This window comes from Polyergus mexicanus, unplaced genomic scaffold, assembly GCF_030449975.1.
Source record: "Polyergus mexicanus isolate NDT 795.1 unplaced genomic scaffold, iyPolMexi1.0 SCAF_264, whole genome shotgun sequence".
NCBI classification, from domain to species: Eukaryota; Metazoa; Arthropoda; class Insecta; order Hymenoptera; family Formicidae; genus Polyergus; species Polyergus mexicanus.
Window position 1 is genome coordinate 1 of NW_027223584.1, and position 14,651 is coordinate 14,651.

Sequence of the window (14,651 nt, forward strand, 5' to 3'; positions counted from 1 at the left end):
GCCTTTCGGAGATTTGCAAGCCGTCGCGGTCTTCCATCCGACATGTACAGTGATAACGGCACTAATTTTCAAGGCGCGGACCGCGAATTAAACACTACCTTTCAGCGACTTGTCGCTGACCCTCAAATACAAGACGCTATCGCTAATGATAACGTAAAATGGCATTTTATACCTCCCTCTGCTCCGCATTTCGGCGGACTTTGGGAAGCCGGTGTCAAAGGATTAAAGTTCCATTTGAAACGAGCGATTGGTTCCCGAACATTATCGCAGATCGAGTTCGCTACGCTGCTGTGTCAAATCGAGGCTTGCCTAAATTCCCGCCCGATTTCCGCGTTACATGATGATCCGAATGACTTTTCCGCGTTAACTCCGGGTCATTTTTTAGTCGGTCGCCCGTTAGTAAGTCCGCCTGAAGAATCTGTTTTAGATATCGATTCGAATCGGCTGTCTCGATGGCAGCAAGTGCGTGCGATTTTAGAACAGATCTGGCGTTCTTGGTCTTCTGATTATTTGCATACATTGCAACAAAGGCGTAAATGGCAAGAAAACAAACCGGAGCTCAAAATTAACGAGCTGGTATTGTTGAAAAATAATTTGGCACCTCCTTCGAAATGGGAACTTGCCCGAATATTAGACGTACATCCGGGATCGGATGGGCATGTCCGAGTAGTTACATTGCGTACTGCCAAAACCACTCTAAAGCGACCAATAACGCAGATCTGTCAGCTACCGATATCAAGTGACACTGGCTCTTAAATTAACTTGCGTTTTCTTTATGCGTTAATAATTAAATTTGACTTTAATTATCGTCACGCTCTGTATATGTACATATATCTACTCTAAGAACGCTTATGTAAATAACCCTATGCTAAGATTTACTGATTAAGTTGATTCATGTATTTCGATGATCTTTATCTGTACTCTTTCCTATTATTGTATGTTGAAAAATTTGCTGTAGAGCTCTTCGGACCGTCTGATCGAGAATTATCATTAAGATGTCGTGTATCGATTATAGTGGTAGGATTTAACCAGTTATTTCGTAACCTACCCGGTATACGAGGCGAGCGGGATGTTCAAGAAAGTAAGCGTTTTATAAACTATATTATTAATTTCGTTTCTCGAACGTTCTAAAGCGAGACGTTACGTGCGAAGCCTTGTTTTCATTCCGTGTTTGCGGTTTCTTCGTATCGTTCGATTCTGACAAACACCTCGTTGTCGATAGCCGATTGGCTCTCGGAATCGAACGATCGAAATTCCTCATTTTTTGTAGTACCCGTATCAACCAGGACTATTGTACGTGGATCGAAGAGAAGGTTTTTCGTTAAGACACTTCGTCGCAAGCCTTCACCGGGAGCACACCGAACGCCTCACGCTCCTAAAGTTATAATTAAACGATAATTCGTGTGTCCGCTCATATCTTGCTGTCGCGTGCGATTACCTAAGACGGTCCGGGAGTTGGTGTCGAAAGGAATAAATACTGTTCAACAAACTAAACCCGGACAAATCAATTACGTCCTATCTCTCCGATCGGCGAAACAAATAAATTCTGTTAATGTGGACGTGTAAATCGAAGGCGCGGCTACATGTTTGAAAAACTATTTAACTATTATTACCTTGTCGGCATTTCCCCGCGTGACGTCATTCCCTCGCACGGTTTCCCCTCGCCCCGCATACCCCTCGGAGGACCTGGCTAGAACTCTCCTAGTTATACTACTACAAGATATAAGAAAATAATGTATCTGACGCGAACGATCTCGGCAAAGGCCTCATGATTTCGGCCCGTTGTATAACACGTTAACTCGCGTCGCGTATCGCGATAGCGGATATCTTAGCGTACGCGTGTCTGGAATCGAGTTTCAGTCGCGAGACTCGCTACTGGATTTTTCGTATTTCTTTCTGCCGACTGCATGGCTTTAATTCAAAAGTTGCTCGTAATTAACGTTATTGACTGCCCGCTTGATAGTTATTGTGACTGCGTAATATTAATTAATGATAAAGACTTCCCGCTGCTTATTAGCGATGGACCTTTTTATTATGTCCCCTTGGTTTCCCGGGAGGGGATCGTTTGCCGACCGAGCCACGTGTCGTCGCACGATTTTGGCGACAAGACCCGGATGCAAGCTAAGAAGTTCTAAGTAGGACTTCTTTGCTTGCATTTTCGCAATTTTCTTATTCCGTTTGTCCTGATTTCCGTGTTTTCGCAATGGAGTGATTGCGCGGTCGCTCGGGCATCGCGCGTGGCTCGCGTGTCAGCGCTTCGCTCGGTCAACTCTCGTATTCGTGATCTGTATTCGCGTTACACGTTAAGCAATGCCTTATTGTATAAAATAATATATATCTGTGGCGGTTCGACGAACCACCACAAAAGTCAAAGCGACCACCCGGTATATGCGCCGACGAACTCCGACGCGCAAGGCGCGCAGAGCTCGCGCGCACGAACGAGCCACGAGATGGCTAACGCCGCGAGTGCTACCAGTGAGTGGGATCCGTTGAGTGGGGCGTATAAGGCCGCGCAACGGGCCCAGACGGCGAGTCTTCGCTCAGCTAACGGAGACACATCCCTAAGCAAAAGACAAGTATAGAGCGGAGAAATCCGCCACCAAGCTTTTTGGCTACAGGAGACTGACGCCGAAGGCACAGACGCAGCGCAGCCTTCCACGATCCATACCGCCGCTCAAATGACCGAGCAACGAGCGGACAGGAAGAACACAGGGTCCACTGTCGCCGGAACCACAGCCGAAGGAGAAACGTGTAGGCTGGAGCCTACTTCCGTGGAGGCTGATTCCGATAGACTTGGAGCCGCCGCGACTAACGCGGCCCACGCGGTTCTTCCTTAAGACGTGGGACATACGCTTGAGACGCTACACATCGCCCAGGGAAGCCTGGACTGCACCACCATTACTGTCTCCGCTCCCGGCATCACCAACGCATCCGGTGTCACGAGAGACGCAGACGCTGCCACCCAGCGGGAGTGGTGCACTTGGACACAGTATAATTGGACACGGTGCAAATGGACACGTTACAAATGGACACGAGATTTTGCACACCGTTCAATTGGACACAGTGCATTTAGAAACAGTAATTTTGGATACAGTAGCTTTTGGACACATAAGAAAATACGCATCGTTTACTTGGACACCGCTCACTTGGACACTGTTCATTTGGACACCGTTCGTTTGGACACAGAAAGATGCGCACCGTTCATTTGGACACCGTTCGTTTGGACACCGTTCATTTGCCCACTGTTCGTTTGGACACCGTTCATTTGCCCATCGTTCGTTTGGACACCGTTCATTTGCCCACCGTTCGTTTGGACACCGTTCGTTTGGACACCAAAATTTGATTTAAGTTATACGACGTAATCCACACCAAATTTTTGTTTTAAATAAGAAATAGGTTTGGGTTAGGTTATATCTTACGGAAGTGGAGCCCCCCCGCAGGGGGGGCGGAACCCACTGTATCCATGCATGACATCCAAATATGCGAAAGGCTAAACAAAGTGCTAAAAGCAATGTAAAATTAATGACATCAGTATCAGAGATATATAAGTATGAATATATTTTATTTTGACAGATATTATAACCTTCAAATGTATCTCCTTTTCACGATTTCATATTTTACATAGATTTACCAGTATAAAGTGTTATAAGAATATTGATTATATTTTCCCAAAATGATTTTTATTTCTCTCCATCTGTTACATATTCAAACAAACAGTGCAATGTTTCTGTGTACAAATGAACGGTGTCCAAACGAACGGTGGGCAAATGAACGGTGTCCAAACGAACGGTGGGCAAATAACGATGTCCAAACGAACGGTGTCCAAATGAACAGTGCGCGTCTTTCTGTGTCCAAACGAACGGTGTCCAAATGAACAGTGTCCAAGTGAGCGGTGTCCAAGTAAACAATGCGTATTTTCTTACGTGTCCAGAAGCTACTGTATCCAAAATTACTGTGTCCAAATGCACTGTGTCCAATTGAACCGTGTGCACAATCTCGTGTCCATTTGTAACGTGTCCATTTGCACCGTGTCCAATTGTACTGTGTTCAAGTGAAGGCCACTCCCACCCAGCAGGGTACATCGCGGCACCCAAGCAGGGCCACCTTCCGGGATCGACCAGGCGTCGCAATCAGACAGCGACTGGGAATTTCCAACGCGCGCTTCCAGCACGCAGACTGACCCGGAAGTACCCGAGCAGCCGTCGACACCGAACGAGCTACATAAGGCCTCATCCACAGGCGGCCGAAAAACGCCTAAGAGCGAGCGACACGAGCAGCCAGCCACACCGAGCAAGCTACCTAAGGCCTCATGCACCAACCAGGCAACCGGAAAGCAGCAACAAAGGCGCGGCGCGCGCATTGGGTGCCGCTGCGGCATTCGCACACCACGCCTTCCATCACGTGGAAGGAAACGCGGCGGCGCTAACCAGCCCTTGTAAGGGCTTACAAACGGCCCTTTTCGGGGCCAAAAAAAACAAACGTAGAACACTGTACATAAGCAATACAATAAATCTAGTCACTCCACTTGCGCGTCGTCAATTACGAAACCACTCCTTGCGAACCTAAATTAGTTGCTATAGGCAAATAGCACTAATATCTATTAATTCGTGTATAGCTTTTTCAGGCTATAACAATATAGATGCTGCATAATATTTTGGTGATTGATCAATGAGGTTAAAAAAATGATAAAATTTCCTTATCATAATTGGTTAATGCAGTGTGCCGGAACATCTGTCATTTTTTTCCAACCGTAGCGTAGCCTATATTACCTACTGCATACATGACAGTTATCTTAACCTCGCGTGTTTCTCTCTATATTTATATTTAGTATAATCGCATTTATAGTTTCAAGATATTTATTTGTAAGTTTTTTAGATTTTCTGATTTTACTGAAGTGTCATTGAATAAGCATTTTTTGCGTGAAAGTGTATGGGTGCCATAAGAATGTACAACAAATTCTTAAATGTTGCAACAAGGTACATGACAGTTATCTTAATCTCGCGTGTTTCTCTCTGTTATTATATTTATATCTATATATCATTGTTATATAGTTTTACAAAATATATATCTGTAAGCTGTTTAAATTTTCTAATCTTACTGAAGTGTCATTGAATAAATATTTTCTTCGTGAAAGTGTTTGAATTATAGGAATGTACAACAAATTCTAAAAATTTTGAACAAGGCACATTATGATTAAAAGTAAGTAATTTTATTATATTTTCATAATTCACATAATATTTTTAAGTATTGTGTTTTCTATTAAATTGAAAAAAAGACTGAATTGTGATGAGGACAGTTATATGGGTAAAATTGTTGTACAAAGAAAAATGATTTAAAGTCATATCTATTAATATTACACCATATTTATTTTGATTTTAGCAGACGACAATAATGAATAAAATAATTTGCAAACCATAGACAGGATCCAGCTTACATCGAATATTAAGAAGCATTCTATTACAAAGCACGAGCATCTTTTAAGCGAGAGTTTAATATTATAGTCTCCGCTAATAGAATCTTGTGATCTGTAATGAAATGATCAACGCTTATTCATCAACTTGCAATATCTGTTGAAGCAGTAATGATTTCATACTGTTGACGTGTTAGAAGATTGAGTAAACATTTGTGTTGCTTTCCAGTTAGTGAATACATCAATGAACATAGTGTTTTAGCATGTCGTATCTAAATGCAATATAATGTTTCTAAATTCCAAAAAGTTATGCGTCTTAGGCCGGTATTCATAGTTCGTTTTTATATTTAAGATCGTCTTAAGTGTGGTCTTGAGTCATCTTAAAATCTTATTCAACAAATCTTATTCAATGAAATGGTCGCATAGCATGTTAAGACCATTCTTGAGATGATCTTAAATATAAAAACGAACTATGAATACCGGCCTTAAATCTTATCCCTGTCTCAAGTCTTTGGTAAGTTTTTAAAGCAACACATTTGTTGTTTGTTTTTATTTATTGTTATTCGTTTCCTAATCAATTTTATTGCTGTAAATAAATAAATAATTTTCTTGGATAAACCTTTCGGATGTACAAAAATTCAAATATTTTTTGATCATTTGCTTATTCGATGAATGATCGCTATCATCAATCCTTCAAAAGAAAGATTTTTTAATTTATTTTTGTGTTGTCGTTAAAAAAATCGTTTCATAGAAAATAGCAGTGTCGTCATAATAGCTAAATAGTATAATGTACTGTACATACTTTGTACTGTCGCTGTATTAATCAATCTATACGTAATTCCCTATATGTATGTAGCAGTGCATTTTATCACAAAATTGCAAGTAATGTATACGTCAGAGAGTCAATGTATTCTTATGTATACAATAAAATGTTTTATTTTTTAATGTCGTCAAAATAGCTGATTGACATACATATACAGGGTGTCCTAGACCATCCGTACACCCCTTTTCTTTCAAAAATTAAGCATTTTAAAGAAAAACGTTTTGAACAAAAATTGTATGGTTTTGAGGGGAACATAAGATGATTTCATTGGTTTGACCTTGGATGGCATTGTTAAAGTTAAGTCAAGGATACCTTTAATTTCTTAAATAGAACCTTTTATTTTTCATTACATATTCTTGTAGCTTATCTCGAGAGCTTTCCAAAACACTATAATAAAGTATTTTTTCATTAAGTACTTTTTGAGTTATTTTGTATTTTAATCTGACATATTTTGATATAAAAAGTAAAATATTTCCTTAAATATTCAGTTTTCAATAATCTTACCGTAATACTTTTATGTACAGAATAATGAGACAAATCAATTAGTGCCAAAAAAATCAAATAATTATTTAAAAAAATACATTGTAAATAATTTTCTTAAAAACAATTATTTTTCTATACTAATTAATTTGCCTCATTATTCTGTACATAAAAGTATTACGGTAAGATTATCGAAAACTGAATATTTTACGAAATATTTTATTTTTTATATCAAAATATATCAGGTTAAAATATAAAATAACTCAAAAAGTACTTAATGAAAAAATACTTTATTATAGTGTTTTGGAAAGCTCTCGAGATAAGCTATAAAAATATGTAATGAAAAATAGAGGGTTCCATTTGAAAAACGCAAGTTAACCTTCAAATGAGCTTAAAAATGACCTTTAATGTCAAATCCAAGGTCATTATTAGATAGCCCTCTTTGTTCCCTACAATTTTTATCCGAGTCGTTTTTCTTCAAATGTTGATCCTGAAAAGTTATAAAGGTGGAACTTCTAAAATGGGACACCCTGTATATACAGGGTGTTAGAAAAGTCTGGAAACTGTCTAATATCTCAAAAACTGTCAAATATCTCAAAAACGAAACTTTTCTGAGAAAAATGTTTCCAACCAAAGTTGTAGAGTTTTGAAAATTCTATTCAATAATCATATCCGTTTGACCTTGAGTGGAGGCATCAAGGCGAGGTGAAGGCCAACATGATTTTTTTAAATAGAACACCCCATTTTTTATGACAAAATATTAAAGATGACAGCGAGACGTTTCCAAAGCACTACTTGATGGTCTATTTTTGTTGAGAATTGTCTGAGTTATGAGCTTTAGAATTTACGGTGCCGCCAGCATTAGTATTATCCAGGATGTACCGCGTGAAGGTTGCATGGTCGGACCTTACACCCCTGTGTGTGTGTGTGTGTGTGTGCGCGCGCGCACGCGTGAGTCTCTCTCTCTCTCTCTGCGCGCGCGTGTGCGTGTGTATGTCAACAGAGATAAAGACCCCGCGGTTCGTCAGTCCCGCAGTATTTAATGACTTCAAACCCTCTCTGCTGTGTGTGTAGATGGGTTTTTGCTGAATTAAGTGTTCAAATTGTCTTCCGTCTGCTGCTTGACAATGACCTAATCGTACGTAAAATTCATTTAAAATGTTTCGTCTCATTTCTGGTGAGATAAGATTTACTTGGTGCAGTAAGGATCGTTCCAATTGCGCATATTACCGATCGGAAACGACAATATTTCCCGATCGGACACAGACCCGATCGGACACAGTATATCAGAAATATATAGGTTTGAATTAGGTTATATATTCCAGAAATGGAGCCCCCCTACGGAGGGGCTCCACTTCCGGAAGATATAACCTAACCCAAACCTATATACATATATTTCTGATATACTGTGTCCGATCGAGCCTGTGTCCGATCGGGCCTGTGTCCGATTGGAACCATATGTGTCCGATCGAAATTGTGTCCGATTGGGTCTGTGTCCGATCGGGCCTGTGTCCGATTGGGCCTGTTTCCGATTGCAACCATATGTGTCCGATCAGAATTGTGTCCGATTGGGACTGTGTGCGATCGGATCTGTGTCCGATCGGGAAATATTGTCGTGTCCGATCGGTAATGTGCGCAATCGGGACGATCCCCACACACACAGGGGTGTAAGGTCCGACCATGCAACCTCTACGCGGTACATCCTGGATAATACTAATGCTGGCGGCACCGTGAATTTTAGAGCTCATAACAAGACAATTCTCAACAAAAATAAGTCATCAAGTAGTGTTTTGGAAACGTCTCGCTGTCATCTTTAATACTATATCATAAAAAATGAGATGTTCCACTTAAAAAAAATCATTGGCCTTCACCTCGCTTTGATATCTCAACTCAAGGTCTAACGGATATGATCATTGAATAGAACTTTTAAAACCCTACAACGTTGGTTGAAACATTTTTCTCAGAAAAGTTTCGTTGTCGAGATATTTGACCATTTCCAAACTTTTCTAACACCCTGTATATATATATGTATGTATATATAATTTTTATTTGATTTTTATTTATATATATATATTGTTGCGTCCGCGGATCAGAATCGAGATAAATCGAATCACGCAAGACACAACCGGCACTCACACTCCGTGTCGTAAATAAGAACTCTTAGTTATGAAAGAACAAGAACTTTAATAAAACAGAACTATATAACTATTCACAGAAATAGAGAACAGAGAATGTCGTTAATAATCTTAAACACGTCCGCGCGGATTGACATCCGTCACGAAACTCTCATGGCGACCGAAAAATAACATGTCCGCCGTTGTTTAACAGCAAACTCCCCGGCAACGTGCTTAGAAACGATCTTTCGAAGACGGGTATAATCCAGGGATGCAACAATATATTGTTTTTAATATTAATATAGTCACGTTTTTAAGAGATTACTTAGCATTAGTAATTAAACTTTAATTTTTTTTATTAATTTCGAATACTAAGACATGACACTATTTAACACAAACTTTATTTCCTTTTCTTTTTAATATTTTTTCAACTAAATAGATGTTAGATAGAATTTTAGTTTTTTGGAGTTCTTGTTCATAAAAAGTTTCTTTAATCTCTTCACCTTTCATATCTTTAATATGATAATATGAAGATATGTTTTTAAAACTTTATCTATTACAAATATTTCAGTTGATCAATTAGGCGTAAATCTTTTTTCAAACATATGCTTTAATTTATTAATTATTACATAATCACCAACTTTGAATCGCGTCCTACGGACTAACCTTTCGGGCGCCTTTCAGGCGCCTTCTCAGGCAGTTTACAAGTTTTTCTCAGGCGGCTTTCTAAATGTTTTACCCAAATTAAGTCCTTCGGGTATGTCAAGACAGTTTGACGCTTCACACAGTGTCATTGCAATAGTTCTATGATTTCTATTATTGTAAATATGAATCAAGTTTGGCAATTATCCACTTGTAATTACCTTGTATACTGAATTGTTTCCACATTAATTCTTTTAATGATATTTAAATCATTCAACAATTGCATTTTGCTTATCACTATATGACGAATAATGATTAATTTTATTTTGTTCTGAGTTTTTAAAAATTATTATAAAATTCTTTTCCATTATCCGTTTGTAGATTTTTAGGTGATTTATGCTGTGGAGATAGGTTTTTAAAACAAATACTCATTGCCTTAGATATGCTATCTCCGATTTTATTTTTAACAGAAATTGCCCAAGCAAATTTGGAAAAAGTATCAATAACTGTTAATAAATATTTATATCTCTTATTAATTTTAGAAATTCCCTTAGAAGTTACCTGAATCTATTTCAACAAGATCCGCCTACCAAAGATCATCGACTTTTAATGTAATAGTAGATCTTGGATAATTTCTCCTTGCCGGTTTGTTAATTCATCAATAATATTGTTTTTACTAACGGAAGTCCTTAATCTTAGAGTTAATACTCTTCACTTATTTTATTGAAGAATAACCATTTAGTTTCATTTGTTTTAAGTACTTTTCAGGAAAGTATTTCAAATTTTTGATAAAATCTTTTTCACGTAAGTGAATTTCTTCTTCAGATATTTGTCCAGCCTCAAATAAATGTAATAACTCACAATAAAAATCAAATGACAATTTATATTCTTCAATCCTATCCATTAATGATGTTTTGAATTCATTATCTAATATTTCAATTATAACAGATATAGCATTTATTGCAAATAATGGTGTAACAGCAATACCTGATAAACTTGATGTCGCAAATATTGCTTTTGTTGTGCCTCTAGCCGCTAAGGAAGAGGTCTTTCGGGATTTGTACGCCCAAAGGATGAGGATCCACGCTCGAAATAAGACACTCCCGGACGTTAGGTATAATTTAGTATATTTTGCAAGATTTAATACACTTTCACTTATTCGCGATTATAATAGTCGGGCGCGATACATACGGTACTTCGATAATATTACTGAGCGAGCGAGTAGCGAGCGTCGGTGTATCTCGCGCTTATTATATATCTTAATTAATTAGGTCGTTGATTAGGGAGGAGTGTGGTGTCCCTGACCGGAGCATGTCTCGTGCTCCGCTTGTCAGTCTGTCTCGTCAGCTGCTTACTCAGCTTCCGACAACTTGACCGTGACTTCCTTCTCTTTAGTCACGTATCTTACTTTTATTTTATTAATATTCTTTTATTACTTTACTCTTTCTTAATTATCTTTCCTTGATCTCTTTTCTAATTTTAATGCTTTACTTTACTCAGCTCTTTCTTACTCTTTTCTGTTTCACTTTATTGTTTTATCTTTTAATATATTACGAAATTGATCGGTTTACGACATCTCTCCCCCTTTGGAAAAAGAAAATTAACTATATGTGAATTTTTTCGTCTACATATTTTTCGCATTTTACAATTGTTTCTTATATCTACTTTATTTTAATATAGCATCGCAGTGTTAGTTATCGCAGTATCGGTTTCTATCTCAGCTGTTCTATTCGATCCGCTTGCGGTGCCGTAGATGTGCTCTTGAATTATTCTCAGTTTGCACAACGGATTTATGTTAGTTTCTAATAATTTTTTCTTTTCTGTCCTACATTTTTTCTTAGTGTATATAATTGCTATTATGGTAATTATTATTATTATTGTTATTCCTGTACAACTCGAAGCTACAGGATATATAATGTGTCCGTTAGTAGGAAAATAATTGTTATTTAAGTCTTCGTTTGTTTCGTCAAATCTTTTGCTTAGGTCCTTTAATTCTGTCGGGTTTCTAATGACTTTTCGCAATTTTATCGGTCTAATTTTGTCCAATATTTTTTCGTTTCGTTTGTCGTGTGTCATCGTAAGATTATAGTATAGTAGCTTTGTCTGTACGATCGTTATTATCGCGGGCTTTTTTGTTCGTATTATAACGTCTTGTGTTGTTAATTTACATTTTTCTTTTAATGTGATTTGTCCGCTTCTTTTTATTTCTAGTTTTCGCGTTGCGTCGTTTTCGCACGTTATTTCGATCGGTTGGTTTGCTTGTGTAGAGTATAACCATGAGTTCGCATTACTCAGCGCTATCCATATTGTTGTATTCGTGTGTATGTGTCGAATATTACAATTGTTTCCGTATGTCTCTAACTGTACATATGCTTGTACTTCGCATAGCGCTCCTTCGTCTAAATAATGTACGGGATAATTCTGTTCGCAAACATATTGATCATTATTTCGCACGCATTTATTTAGATCGTTTTCGGTAGGCGTAAAATACGTTCGGCTATCTACGTCTATCGCTATTATTGGTTGATTTACCTCTATGAATATAAATGTATTGTTAAATTTATGCGTAGGTAGTGGGATTGCCTTTATTATTTCATATTCGGGGTATGTGATTAGCGGAATCTTATCGCGCCTATACGATTCTGCGCACAACGTTGGTGAAGGGATTATACTCTATAACTCGATCGTGAATGATAAGACAATAAGTTGTGGTATTAGAGGGGACGTTCTCCTTGCAGTCGATCTCTACGCGAACGTCCACAGTGGCGCTCTTGATCGACTCGTTCTGTCGAGAACAGTCGATGACTACGAGCGGACCGTGGATTAAAAATTTATTCAGATTTAAAAGCGCTTCATCATTGTCGCATCCGTAGTACGTTTCTCGAAACTTTGAATACATATCGTATAACACGGCAACTTTGTGTTTATCGAAATCTAGATTCATATCGTTGTAAGGATAAAAATCGGAATTAAGATACAACTTGACATAAGTCAGTTTGCAATCATCGAATAGAGAAGGCTCCTCGGACAGAACGTTCTTCTTTCCGGACTATAGCGCGAAGATAACGTATCGCGGTTTCCCGAGTTGCGTCGCCGCTTTAACAGCTCACGAGTGTTTGGTCGTGCTCTGTAGAAGTGGAAACTCGTAAAGATCCCATGAGCGAAAAGCGACGCTTAAGTATCGTCCGCTATCCAACGTGCGCAATAATCTTAATTTATTAATATCATTTTACACTATATGAGGCATTCGCCACTGTATTTTTAACAAAACTGCGTGCTCGACGACTCCTTCGATTCGAGTCTACCCTCGATATAGAGAGAACTGTCGCACGGTAATGTGTACAGATCCTGCTGTTGTATAGGAATTTGTATCTCGTCGCTATTTCCAAACGTAGTATTGGCGTAAGGATTGTACGTGTGAGTCTCGATCTTAACGATGCGATCGTCGAAGATCGGCTCCCGCCGATGCTTAAAATGTCACACATTTCGTTTTACGAAAAAGCTGTCCTTGGCATGACAAAACCCAAAGAGCACAGAAAAGCCGCGTTAGCGACGGTCAATCTTCTTTCCTTCTTCCTTTTCTTTTTCGCGTCTAGGGACGATGCGAAGATGGGCGCATTTTTCGCATTCAATCCGTTCACTACGAGCATCGCGTGCCTTTTTATCATTTTCGCCGCACGTGCATACGAATTGTGATCTCCTCGCCGCGAAAATCGATCAATTTTCCGTTTTGATCCACAACACGCACGTTTATATCGGTAATGGTTCGCGCGATGATCGGAAGGTAAACGATCTGCGCCGGAATCTCCGACACTTTATATCCGGGTGGAACGTTAGGCGCGAATTCGTGTATAGTATGCGCGGATTTGTCGTTGTAATACGCTCCTGTCGTAATGTTGCACTCTACTCGAATGAGATTAATAGCTATAATATTTATCGGTTTATCGGACGCGTACCATTTATTCGGCTGTAACATGCGAGATGAGAAACCCAATAGTGAACCGATGTTATCAGGTTTTGTAAAATTCACTCGATACGCGCACTTAATCTCGCTTCTCATAGTATTATCATTACCACGAAGCATTATGGAATTTCGTCCTTATCACCATTTTCATCGTCTTCAAAATAGTCGCCGCGATCATCGCCAACGTTATATATATAATCGTCATCGTTCGTTTCCGATATTTCGTTTTCGCGCTCTCGTTTCTCCTCTCTCACTCGTCGTTTGTGACGAATCGCTGCTCCTAGATACGCGTTTATAGCGCTTAATTCGTAAGATCCCACCGGAATTGTGATAACCTCATCGTTATCGTCGAAATAAAATTTATTATTCGTGGAATTTACATTCGGTATCGTGTTATAAGTTTCGAAATTGGTTAAACTTAACTCGTAATCATCGTCGTTTAAATCCAGAGGCGGAAAATAACTCGCTGCGAGAATACTGCTTCATCTGGAAAGAGTGAGAGTCATCGACATGGTCGGCGAGAGCGATCGAACTGCGCTCGATCGAATGGTGGCCGATATTATAATCGGCGATTCCTCCAATCAAGCTTTATGAGAAATCGAAGACTTAATTGCCCGCAGATATTCTGATCGCGCATCTGCTCGGAGCGACGATTGTACCAGATATTCTCATCGCGCCCGAGATAACGCGCGAGTTCGCGCGGAGGACGAAGATTGCCGAAAGCATCGTAATAGATCGCGTCGTCCCCTTTTTTCGCGTATGCTACCCAATGAGTACCTGGTCCGGACGCATTATCTAAATTTACGATACCGCTTTCATTGCGGCGCGCCCGCAACGGAAATGCGTCGCGCATAAACACGCCTCTAAAGTGAGGCACGCGCGAGAGTATCGCTGTGCGATTTAACTGTTCGTTCGTCGTAAATCCGACGGATGGGAGAATCTCTAGCGTCGGTTTACGCGAAGTTTTTTTTTAGCGTTTCCTCTTCTTCTCGTCGCGGACACGCCACTTCCACGCTTGTGCGAGGTATAAACCATGACCTTCCATTGTGCGATTGTGACGTTGCAGTTCCTCTAACTGTCGTCGCGCCGCTTTGTTATCGTTCACAGCTTTCGCGATTCCCGCTGCTCCTCCAACCAAAGAACCGAGAACTCCCAATAACGGCAATAGGGACAAAAAGCCGCCGCGTTTCGCTATCGGAAGCGTTCTTTTCCTCGTAG

The 14,651-nt window shown here is 39.4% G+C and overlaps 1 protein-coding gene across 1 annotated transcript; it reads left to right on the forward strand.

Moving 5' to 3' along the window:
• The first annotated feature begins 42 nt into the window (after nucleotides 1-42).
• LOC138944557 (uncharacterized) lies at nucleotides 43-756 on the forward strand. The gene has a single exon (XM_070315379.1). The coding sequence runs from the start codon at nucleotides 43-45 to the stop codon at nucleotides 754-756; it is 714 nt and encodes a 237-aa protein (XP_070171480.1).
• The last annotated feature ends 13,895 nt before the right edge of the window (nucleotides 757-14,651 follow it).

Coding starts and splice junctions, on each gene's coding strand:
- LOC138944557 (XM_070315379.1), top strand. CDS start 43: ATGTACAGTGATAACGGCACTAATTTTCAAGGCGCGGACCGCGAATTA.